At 41.0% G+C, this 12,885-nt stretch overlaps 1 protein-coding gene across 1 annotated transcript in view; it reads left to right on the top strand.

Moving 5' to 3' along the window:
* Nucleotides 1-943: 943 nt before the first annotated feature.
* The window catches only part of SLC1A3 (solute carrier family 1 member 3), a 78,137-nt gene continuing 66,195 nt past the window's right edge, over nucleotides 944-12,885 (top strand). The window contains exons 1-2 of the mRNA XM_060761399.2: nucleotides 944-1,250; nucleotides 4,350-4,637. Coding sequence (XP_060617382.2) covers nucleotides 4,457-4,637 — 181 coding nt within the window. The 5' untranslated portion in view covers nucleotides 944-1,250; nucleotides 4,350-4,456. The remainder of the gene's footprint in view (nucleotides 1,251-4,349; nucleotides 4,638-12,885) is intronic.

Raw genomic sequence — 12,885 nt, 5'->3', positions numbered from 1 at the left:
GGATTTTGGCCGACAGCAATAGGAGTCTAGTGTCTAGATCCAGGGAAGTCATGCTACCCTTCTATTCTGCCTTGGTTAGACCACACCTGAAATACTGTGTCCAATTCTGGGCACCACAATTGAAGGGAGATATTGAGAATCATAGAATCATAGAGTTGAAAGAGACCTCATGGACCATCCAGTCCAACCCCCTGCCAAGAAGCAGGAATATTGTATTCAAAGCACCTCTGACAGATAGCCATCCAGCCTCTGCTTAAAAGCTTCCAAAGAAGGAGCCTCCACCACACTCCGAAGCTGGAATGTGTCTAAACAAGGGTGACTAAAACAATCAAGGGTCTGGAGAACAAGCCCTATGAGGAGCAGCTTAAAGAGTTGGGCATGTTTAGCCTGCAGAAGAGAAGGCTGAGAGGAGACATGATAGCCATGTATAAATATGTGAGAGAAAGTCATAAGGAGGAGGGAGTGAACTTGTTTTCTGCTGTCCTGGAGACTAGGATGTGGAACAAGGGCTCCAAACTACAGGAAAGGAGATTCCACCTGAACATTAGGAAGAACTTCCTGACTGTGAGAGCTGTTCAGTAGTGGAACTCTCTGCCCCGGAATGTGGTAGAGGCCCCTTCTTTGGAAGATTTTAAACAGAGGCTGGATGGCCATCTGTTGGGGGTTCTTTGAATGCAATTTTCCTGCTTCTTGGCTGAATGGGGTTGGACTGGATGGCCCATGAGGTCTCTTCCAACTCCATGATTCTGGTTTGCGACTTGGGTCGGAGGAAGAGGCTGTGTGTGTGTGTGTGTCCCCGGCGTGTATTTGTGTGCCCATGAGCGTGCGATTCTGTGCTAGCCCAGATTTTGCATTTATAATGAAGCTGAACTGACAAAGCGTGAAAGTGGTCTAAGGGGAGGAAAACAAAGGAGGCAGCCCCGCTTTCTAGTGTGCCAAGACTCATCAATAGTCCTGCAGCTCCGCTTTCCCTGCTCGCCTTGCCACACACACACTTTTTTTTTCCTCCCCTTGTTGTAATTTTTTTTCTCTCCCTTCTGGCTGGACAGACTCCTCCTCTTTTCTTAAGTTGCTCCGATTTGTGAATTGTAATCCTCAGAGTACTACCTACTCTTACCAGCAGCAATCACTTTCTCTTCCTCGTTGCCTCCCCTCTTTTGCCCCCCTTCTTTCCCCCCTTCCTAATCTCCTGGGAATCTTTTACCTTGTCTTTCGGGCATTTCGCTTGAAGAATCCCACCGCTGGAAAAGGTGAGTGCATTCCTGAGTCAAACTGGCTGCTTCTGGCATTTTTGTTTTTCACCCTAATGTTCACTTAATAGCATTTCCCTTGCAGAAATGGATATGCATTTGATGAATGTGCCTGGTTTGGGTTAAGGGACAAGATGGGCATGTCTCTTGATTGTTAAGTCAGATGCCGCTGAAGTATGCCTCTGCTTTTGAACTGCACAGTTGGCAATGGAAAATTCTGACGGTGTCCAAAAGGATGCAGGAAAAGGATCTTTTTTGTAACACAGGGGAAACCAAAACGACATCTGTCTCAGTAACAAAATCTGCACAAAGTTTGCTGTCGCAGGAGATGTTAAGCATTGCCAAATGGCACCATAGCTCTCCGCAACTTTTTAATCTGTCAGCTTGCCTCCAAAAGTTCGTTCCCTGAGAGCACGAACAGCTGCATTAAACAGTATGAGCAAACACACACCGTTATGAAGGTGAAATGGATCTAAAGGGAGACTTTAGCCATCAAGGATCATTATAATCAGGTGGTAGGTGAAATGGATCTAAATGGAGACTTTAGCCATCAAGGATCACTATAATCAGGTGGTAGGTGTGGTGGATCTAAATGGAGACATTAGTAATAAAGGATCTGTATCATTGGGTGGTAGATGAAATGGATCTAAATAGAGACTTTATCAAGAAAAGATCATTATAATCAGGTGGTAGGCAAAATGGTTGTAAATAGAGACTTCAGCAATAAAGGATCACTATAATCAATTGGTAGGTGAAATGGATCAAAATAGAGACTTTAGTCATCAAGGATCAGGTGGTAGGTGAAATGGATCTAAAGGGAGACTTTTGCAAGAATGGATCACTATAATCAAGTGGTAGGTGAAATGGATCTAAATGGAGGCTTTAACCAGAAAGGATCCCTATAATAATCAGGTGGTAGGTGAAATGGATCTAAATGGAGACTTTTGCAAGAATGGATCACTATAATCAAGTGGTAGGTGAAATGGATCTAAATTGAGACTTTCTCAATAACAGATCACTATAATCAAGTGGTAGGTGAAATGGATCTAAATGGAGGCTTTAACCAGAAAGGATCCCTATAATAATCAGGTGGTAGGTGAAATGGATCTAAATAGAGACTTTAGCCATCAAGGATCCCTATAATCAGGTGGTAGGTGAAATGGATCTAAATGGAAACTTTAGTAATAAAGGATCTGTATAATCAGGTAAAATGGATCTAAATGGAGACTTTAGCTATAAAGGATCTCTATAATCAGGTGGTAGGTGAAATCTCTATAGAGACTTTAGCAATCAAGGATTGCTATAATCAGGTGGTAGGTGAAATGGATCTATATAGAGACTTCAGCAATCAAGGATCACTATAATCAGGTGGTAGGTAAAATGGATCTAAATGGAGACTTTAGCAAGAAAGGATCACTATAATCAGGTGGTAGGTGAACTGGATCTAAATAGAGACTTTAGAAATCAAGGGTCGCTATAATCAGTTGGTTGGTGTGTGGAATGGAGTAAATGATTTGCCATTGGTAGCAAAGTGTGTGTAATTAATAAGTAAGGGCGCAATGGGTGGCGCAATGGGTTAAACTCTTGTGTCGGCAGGACTACTGACCAAAAGGTCGGCAGTTCGAGTCCAGGGAGCAGGATGAATACCCATCTATCAACTCTAGCTTCCCATGTGGGGACATGAGAGACGCTTCCCACAGGATGATAAAACATCTGGGCTTCCCCTGGGCAATGTCCTTTCAGACAGCCAGTCCTCTCACACCAGAAGTGATTTGCAGTTTCTCAAGTCACTCCTGACATGAAAAAAAATTAATAAGTATGGAGTGGTAGTCTGCTATGGGTTCAATGGCATGAAGAAATATACTGAGCTGACCTGTATATGAGAGTGCCCTAAAGTCTGCTTTTCCCTGTTTGAATTGGTTCTCCGATGACAGCCTATATGAAGCTCATAATCTTGAATGAGGAAGAAAGGATGTGTGACTCAGAGCATCATCTGAACTAGCGGGACACATCAGAGGCACTTGCGGCTTGCACAAAATAATGCATTGGGATTGGATATATTTAAAGCATAGCATCCATGTAGAATGCATTGTGTAATTGATCTTTTAACAAAATGTGTAATTAGAATCAGCTATTTTATAAGCAGTCAAAATAATGAGGCATAACACAGTCCAAGTCAAATCCCATTGCTTTCAGTGAGAGTGAATCATGCGCTTCAATATCACCTGCTGAAATCAATGAGACTTTAAGGATACAAATCTGTACATAGCTAGCTGTGAGTAAATGCCATTGAAGGTTGTAGGAATACGCAATAAACTTGGATAATGACTGCATTGAGAACCATTCAGCTGCAGAAGGATATTGCCCATGCCTTGTTTGTTTGCATACAGATTACTCTTTTCTTCTATGTCGTGGTGTAAAATAATTCTACTTTAGCCACTTTTATTTTAATACTTTCATTTAAAAAATCATAATTGAGTTGGCATAAACTGAGTTAACAGATTGTGACATTTTGAAATATCTAAACCAGAATTTCTCTACCTTTTTTACCCTGGAGGAAAACTTGAAATAATTTTCAAGTCTCAGGAAACCCTTGCATACAAGTTGTTCTATCTACAATTCAAAAATAGAGATTGCAATTGTTTTTCCAATCACAATCTCTAGCGGAACGCTTAGCGATCTCTCACGGAGGCCTTCGGATTCCGGAGAGCCCTTGTTGAAAACCCATAACCTAAACTAAGGGTTGTTGTAGGTTTTTCCGGGCTATATGGCCATGTTCTGGAGGCAACATGGCCATATAGCCCGGAAAAACCTACAACAACCCAGTGATTCCTGCCATGAAAGCCTTCGACAATACAACCTAAACTAAGTCGGTATCATCGGCATCCATCCTGAAAACTCGGACTGCTGAAAAACACCCCAAGATTGCAGTGATTTGTAATTGTTATTAATTTTTGCTACAATTTAAAACTGTTTTTCTTAGCATCTAGTAGTTAAAATGTTTCCTCATGTTTTTGTAAGAAAGTATGATTTTGAATTTTGTATCCAACTACAGAAACTAATGTTTCTTTCATTCTCTTTCCAACGCTTTCTTTCTAGGTTTCGATCAAGAAGAAAGAATTTCCTTTCTCTTTGCCCCCCACCCCACCCCGAGGAAATTTTAACACCAGCATACTATCAAGAAGATCTTTTCCCTCGAGATATCGATGACTAAAAGTAACGGAGAAGACACAAGATCGGGCAATAGGATGGAGCGCATCCAGCAAGGAGTCCGGAAACGTACACTCATGGCAAAAAAGAAGGTGCAGAGCATCACAAAGGATGATGTGAAAAGTTACTTACTGAGGAATTTTTTTGTGCTGTTCACCATCATTGCAGTCATTGTCGGTGAGTAATTTGATCAACACAACAATCCTGAAAAACATCAGTTGGACAGAGCCGCTGCTGTTCATTTTCTAACCCATTGAGAACTTTCAGGCTTCAAAGGTTTTTCAATCTGATCACTCCATGTTGTTGGAGAGTTGGAGAAAGTTTCTCTTACTAGTCAGACCAACAATCCCAGCTGCTGTTATACGTCCCATCAGTTTAAACCAGACAGTAAGATTCAAAATTGGAAGGAAAAGTGTTGAATTATCATGCTGATTTCCTTTCAGTTTACTTCCAAGAACACTCCTTAGTTAGAAACTGCCCTCCCATATTTTTTCTGGCCTTAATGTTTCTTAAAAGTAAAGGAAATCAGTTCAATCCCTGCCTGATTCTCTAAAGATGGGCTGTTTTGAGTTTTCTGGGCTGTGTGGCCATGTTCCAGAAGCATTCTCTCCTGATGTTTCACCTCACAACCTCTGAGGATGCCTGCCATAGATGTGAGCGAAAGATCAGGAGAGAATGCTTCTGGAATATGGCCATACAGCCCAGAAAACTCACAACAATCCAGTGATCCCGATCATGAAGGCCTTCGACAATACATTGAACATCTCTAAGAACGTCTTTCTGTCGCCACCTAAAAATGACCAAACAACCAAACTCCAAAAATCTGAATGGTGCTCATTCATAAAAATAACAATGTGTCACTTAAATTTTTAACTATTTTGTCCTCACCATTCAACTGTTTCCAGTCAGATGCCCAAGGTCAGGTGCTTTACTCTTTGTGTTACTCATATAATTCAGTGGCCAATGAGAGATTTACCTGTGTAAAGGTAACTCAAGGCAATTTGATTAGGCAGTGTTTGCAAAAGTGATTAGGGCAATGCTTTAAAGCTTTTATAGTTTGACTATCACTAGTAGGAAGAAACACTTGGCTTGGGAATTGTCTTGCTGTGTTTATTCTTCATATATATATACACACATGATAAGAATTTATTCTGACCTGGATTCAAAGAACTGCATAACTAGTTCAGCATGTCAAGGGGATGTTGAATTCCTGTTTCTGAAACATTAGCCCCTCCTTCCCTCATGGCAAATGTCTTTTTGTAAATGTAAACAAAGCGACATTCCCAGCAGACATGCCTATTACCCTTGAGCACAGCAAAAGTAGCTTTCTGGGCCATGGTTGCATTAGTGGATGATCTCCGCAGAGAGCTCGACAGAGGGAGTGTCTATCTATTGGTTCTCCTGGACCTCTCACTGGCCTTCAGTATCATTCTGGGTCATCTCATGAGGATGGGTCTTGGGGGTACTGTTCTGCAGTGGCTCCAGTCCTTCCTGGTGAATCATAGGTGTTGTTAGGGGGCACCTGATCAGCCCCACAGTCATCATCCTGTGGTGTCCCGCAGGGCTCAGTGTTGTCCTCCATATTGTTTAACATCTACATGAAGTTGCTGGGAGAGATCATTCAGAGTTTTAGAGTTTGGTGCCATCTGTATGCAGATGACGTCCAACTCAATTACATTTTTCCACCAGATGCTAAGGAGGCTGTCCAGGTCGTGAACTGGTACCTGGCTGCTGTGATGGTCTGGATGATGGCAAACAAATTGAAGTTGAATCTAGACAAAACAGAGGCCCTCCTGGTCAGTCGTAAGGCCAAACAAGGTATAGGGTTACAGCCTGTGCTGGATGGGGTTACACTCCCCTTGAAGGCACAGGTTAACAGCTTGGACTCATCGCTGAGCCTGGAACACCAGGTTGCGGCGATGACTAGAGGGGCTTTTGCACAATTAAAACTTTTGTGCCAGTTGTGCCTGTACTTTGGGAAGTCAGAATTGGCCACGGTGATCCACGCTCTCCTTACATTCAGCATAGACTACTGCAGTGTGTGCTGTATATATGCTGTGCTCCTCCCTGAGTCCCCTTCGGGATGAAAAGGGCGAAATATAAATGTTTCAAAAAATAAATAATAAATTGTGAAAACATATTTTATAAAGAAGGAAAGATTTCATCTAAGTGAGTGTGAGGCATGTGAGAAATGTTTGATGCTGGGGTTCTATTGTCGATAAACAAAAGGAATTTCTACTCCGAATAGTCATTTTCTTTACTTTGGAGAGTGTCAAGCGTGAAGATATTATTTTTCAAAACACGAAAGTAAGTTTGCTTATTGCAATCAAAGGAACGGACTTGACTTGCTTCATATCTCTCTCCAGGGAACACATTTCAAAGTTATTTTCTTGCAGAAATTGTACAGGCATGGCAATGTGGCTGTCCGTTTCAGATAGATGCTAAAACATTTTCTAAAGTCTTGTGTCAAATTGAGCTTTTGTTCAAAACTGCTTCTGTCATTCTAATGGAACAATCTGATGTGAATGCATTTTACACAAGCCCTACCAGAAGAATAGGAACTGTACGAAAACATGGTGGTCTGAAAAGATCCCGTACATTTCAAACTGTCCTGCAAAAAAAGAAATTCTAACTAAATTGTATATTTATTCATCTTTAGGAAAATTATTTGATTCCTTAAGCCAGTGTTTCTCAACCTTCCTAATGCCGCAACTACTTAATACAGTTTCTTATGTTATGGTGATCCCCAACCATAACATTATTTTTGTTGCTACTTCATAACAATAATTTTGCTAGTGTTGTGAATCATAATGTAAATATCTGATGTAAAGGATGTATTTTCATTCACTGGACCAAATTTGGCACAAATACCTGATATGCTCAAATTTGAATTCTGGTGGGGTTGGGGGGGTGACTTTGTCATTTGGGAGTTGTAGTTGCTGGGATTTATAGTTCACCTACAATCCAAGAACATTCTGAACTCCACCAACAATGGAATTGAACCAAGCTGGGCACACAGAACTCGCATGACCAACAGAAAATACTGGAAGGGTTTGGTGGGCATTGACCTTGAGTTTTGGAGTTGTAGTTCACCTACATCCAGAGAGCACTGTGGACTCAAACAATGATAGATCTGGACCAAACTTAGCATGAATACTCAATAGCCAAATGTGAACACAGGTAGAGTTTGGGGAAATAGACCTTGACATTTGGGAGTTGTGATTGCTGGGATTTATACCTCACCTACAATCAAAGAAAATTCTGAACCTCACCAATGATAGAATTGGGCTAAACTTCCCACACAGAACCCACATGACCAACAGAAAACACTGTGCTTTTTGATGGTCTTTGGCGACCGCTGAGACACCCCTTCATGATTCCCCCCCAGGGTCCTAACCCCCAGGTTGAGAAACACTGCCTTAGGGTAAACATCTTTCTTGGGCACAATGTGCAATGATGTATCCAGAGTGAATCTCTCAGTAGAATCAATGGGAAACGCTTTTCTGAAGACACATATAAGATTAGACAAGTTTAAGACATATTTAGCTATTTGAAATGTAACTATCAAAATTCTCTTTATTTATTTGGATGGATTTATCCTGTGGTTTATATAGGTTTATGTGCAATCTTAAAGATGTTACTCCTTTCAGAAAGCGGATGGGACTTGCATATGTTTCAGGAATACTGTCATCCAGGCATTTTGTAAACTCTAAATTCTTAGTCTCGATGAGAGTATACCTATTGAGTAAATGAAACTTTAACAGATGTTGACTTAACAACACCCTATTGATTTAATAGGTCCGCTTTTGTTGTGACTAGCAATTGGGCTTAAGACAATATGTAAAACAATGTTATGCATCCACAAAATGCTCTCTGGATATCATTATTGGATGGGATATCTCTGTTCCCATAGATCATTTTATGGATTCACTTGGGAAAGTGTTGAAATTATTTGTTCAGGTAATAGTTTGAACCAACTGAATGGCATTTACATGACTTTGTGGTTCCTCTTATTTGTTATTTCTGTGTGCCTTCATGTCATTTCTGATTTATGGTGATCCTGAGGTGCACAGTGTTGGCTAAGGAGACATTTGGTCAAGCCACCCTTCTCTGAGTCCAAGAAAGTGTGACTTGCCCAAGATTACTCAATGGGTTTCCATGCCCAAGTCGGGATTTGAATTCTGGTTTCCCTGAGTCCCAGTCCAGCACCAAAACCAGCAACTGCACTGGGTCTGTTCCTTTTATATAAAGTTGGAGAGGGGTCTATAAATGGAGATGTTAGGCAAAGAAAGGGGCAGTGTTTTTGGTCAGTAACAGAATCATGAAATCTCAATAATTTTAGAGACGGCAAGTCTACAGTAAGCACTGTGTAGTGCGACTCATCCAATCCCTGCATTAAGTTTCTCATAAAAATTGTTTTATCAGTTGTATAAAGTATTTGTCACAAATCTAGTCTCATGGTCTTAATGTAAGGAAAAGGACAGTATCTTTAGGCATGGTTGGTTTTGAAGAGTTTTTTTTATTGTGTCAGAAGTGAATTGAGAATATACTGCAAGTCACTTCTGGTGTGAGAGAATCGGCCGTCTACAGAGATGTTGCCCAGGGAACGCCTGGATGTGTTACCATCCTGTGGGAGTCTTCTCTCATGTCCCTGCATGGGAAGCTGGGACTGACAGATGGGAACTCACCCCATCTTGCGGATTCGAACTGCCTACCTACAGGTCAGCAGTTCAGCCGGCACAAGGGTTTAACCCATTGCACCACCGTGGCTCCTTGTTTTGAAGAGTAATCTAAAAACTCTTTAACTTGTATATATTTAAAAGTACAAAAACTGTATTTCAGATAAGAAAATTCTCATTGGAATTGTGGTACATTTTATTGGCAGTCTTTGATGATGGGACTTGGCATGTTGGATGGCTAGACGACTCTCTTAAGGGCTAATGTTTGGAAGACTCTATAGTTGTTGAAGCAGAACTCAGAATTGCAGTTCCAAAAGGTAGTCCAAAAAAGTGATTTTTCTAACTTCATTCTCCTTATGGCATTCTAAATCTGTGATTTTGCATTCAATGGAGATATTTAGAAATGGTGATCACTGGGAATAGTTGAGAGGAGATCTGTCATTGAATTGAAACAAAAGCCTTAATGAAAAACTTAGTAATTCTTGCTCATAAGATTTACATAGTGTCATTATAAAGCCCTATATGCTTCCGGTCCAATATATCTTCAAGGCTGCATCTCCTTCTATAAACCGGCACAGGCTTTGAGATCTGCCAGAGAGGCTCTTCTCTCGGTCCCACCACTGTCTCAAGCATGGTTGGTGGAGACGAGAGAGAGGGCCTTCTCGGTGGTGGCCCCTTGACTCTGGAATACTCTCCCTAGAGAGGTTAGGTTAGCCCCCACTATCCAAGTCTTTCAGACTAGTTTAAAACATGGCTGTTTAGACAGGCCTTTGACCTTGTGTAATCTGTGGTCAGATGGAGAACTCAGTGATTGCTTCACTCCACCACTTGCATTTGTTAATTGTAGATAGCCAGCTTTATTCACAGGTTTTACTGCATTTTATGAATTGCACATTTTTATTAGATGGGATTTTATATGTGGTTGTTTATTTACAGTTTTGTGACTGGTTATATGCTCATGTATTGTTTGTTATGTACGGCACTTGAAGTGCTTTTGTGAACTGCCTGAGTCCCTTTGAGGAGATGGTTTCAGGGTATAAATAAATGTTGTTGTTATTGTTGTTGTTGTTTTGTTTGAAGGCCACTTCTAGACCTCACATTGTCTAATAATTGAGAACATTTGGCAGTTGCCTCAAGTGGCAAATTTTGGTTATCTGCTTTTGTGATATTTTATTGACAAGGATGTGAAGAGGTGCTTGGGGGATTTTATGTCATGTGTCAAAATAAGAGAGGAGATTCCATCTGAACATTAGGAAGAACTTCCTGACTGTGAGAGCCGTTCAGCAGTGGAACTCTCTGCCCCGGAGTGTGGTGGAGGCTCCTTCTTTGGAAGCTTTTAAGCAGAGGCTAGATGGCCATTTGTCAGGGGTGATTTGAATGCAATATTCCTGCTTCTTGGCAGGGGGTTGGACTGGATGGCCCATGAGGTCTCTTCCAACTCTTTGATTCTATGATTCTATGATTCTAATGTGAGTTTCATAGTATATAGTGCACCTTGGTTTGAATGGGTTGGGTGCACTGTTTGCCACTTGCTCTCAAAGTCACCAAATATCTTGGACTAGCTCTGAATGGTAGCATAAAACTGGACACACTTTGAATGTGCTTCCTATTGCAAATTTTAACTCTCATATTTTTTAAAAAAACTGATATTGAGTGAATTCTGAGGTGTTTTCTAACTTTACGGGAAAACCAACATGTTGAGGGTTGGGGCTAAGGTTAGTAAAAAGCTTGGGGTTTTTGTGTCTAAAATGGATGAAAATCTCCATCCCTTTCCTCCCAGTCCTCATAGAGCCATCCTACTCATCAGATTACATCAGGCAAGCTTCTGAGCATCATGGATTCATGGTCCACTTAAAAACTGGGACAAAAATATTGCCAAATTACTGAAACCAGCAAGAAGTAATAGTTTCAATATACTGTTGAAGGTTTTCATGGCCGGAATCACTGGGTTGTTGTAGATTTTTTCGGGCTATATGGCCATGTTCTAGAGGCATTCTCTCCTGATGTTTCGCCTGCATCTATGGCAAGCATCTTCAGAGGTAGTGAGGTGGGTGACCTCACTACCTCTGAGGATGCTTGCCATAGATGCAGGCGAAATGTCAGGAGAGAATGCCTCTAGAACATGGCCATATAGCCCGAAAAAATCTACAACAACCCAGTAATAGTTTCATTGAAACTTGTTTTGTTTGGATTTATTTTGAATTGGGGGGGGGGGGTGTTATATAAAGAATAAGTTATGCAAAGCAAGTGCCTGAACTTCAAAGATACTAGCTGAACTCTTCAGTTGACCTGTTGTAAAAAGTCTACTATATAGATTTACTTCTACAGCAGAACATAACTCTGGGGGAAAGAAATATCCCAAGCAAGTGGATGAGAGTCATTGAAATAATATTTTTCTCCTGTCACCAGTATTAAGCCAGATAACTTTCTTCAACTAGCAGTGAAGAGCAGTGGGTCAATACCTGAATTAGATGTGATTCTAATCATTCATTTAGTACATTGATCCCAGGAAGACCTGACATATTGAGTTTAATATGGCATGAATATTCATGTTGTAAGAACCACTCTGTGAGACAAAGAAAAATATTATTTCCATGTTATGTTATAGACCAGGTATAGGCAAACTGGGGCCCTCCAGGTGTTTTGGACTTCAACTCCCACAATTCCTAACAGCCTCAGGATCCGCTTAAGCGGCTGAGGGGGGAAAGAAAGGGGCCTGAGGCTGTTAGGAATTGTGGGAGTTGAAGTCCAAAACACCTGGAGGGCCCCAGTTTGCCCATTCCTGCTATAGACTAACAAAGGACTCATCAGCATGATGGACTGCATCAGTAAGTTTTTTTCTTCAAGGAAGCGTGCTTCTTTCCTTATTTTCAGAACCCCTAATTCTTCCAAGTTCCAGCTTCCCACCAACCTTCAATCACATTTTATTCATTTATTTATTTATATCATGCCTGTCTCAAAAACTGGACTTAAATAATGACTTTAAGCAACTTGAGAAATTGCAAGTCGCTTCTGATGTGAGAGAATTGTCTGTCTGCAAGGACATTGCCCAGGGGATGCCCAGATGTTTTACCATCCTGTGCAAGGCTTCTCTCATGTCCCCACATGAGAAGCTGAAGCTGACAGACAGGAGCCCACCCTGCTCCTCGGATTTGAACCACCAACTTTTCAGTCAGCAGTCCTGCCGGCACAGGGGTTTAAACCATTGCGCCACTGGGCTACTCTGATGTCAAAGAAGAGCTACACAACTTTGGGCTATTCAGATGAGTGTAGTCTAATTTTTGCTAATTTATGAATCTCTGTCAAATACTGAGTTAAGTGAGTATGTCGTGGTTCTTTAAGCCAATTTAAATTAATATTTAAAAGATCAAAGTGCCATTTACTCATTCTTATTCTCACTGCATTAATATAACATCATGTAGAAACTTTGATCTAACATCTGTTTACAGAAATTAAATACCCAATTATCTCTTTAATGGGTTATCTTAATCACGTGAGAATAAAATACCACACTAAGACTTGATGGTGTTTTATCAAACACCATTACAATTTCTTTCATCTTCATGCTGTGTGCCTTCAAGTCATTTCCGATTCAAGGCAGCCCTAAGGTGAACCTATCATGGGGTTTCCTTGGCAAGATAATTCAGAAAGGGTTACCTTTGTTTTCCTTTGATGCTGAGGGATTGTGAGTTGACCAAGGTCTCCTGTGGGTTTCAATAGCTGAGATGGGCTTCAAACCCTTGTTT

Source organism: Anolis sagrei, chromosome 2, assembly GCF_037176765.1.
Source record: "Anolis sagrei isolate rAnoSag1 chromosome 2, rAnoSag1.mat, whole genome shotgun sequence".
NCBI classification, from domain to species: Eukaryota; Metazoa; Chordata; class Lepidosauria; order Squamata; family Dactyloidae; genus Anolis; species Anolis sagrei.
This window is presented reverse-complemented; position numbering and strand designations above follow the sequence as displayed.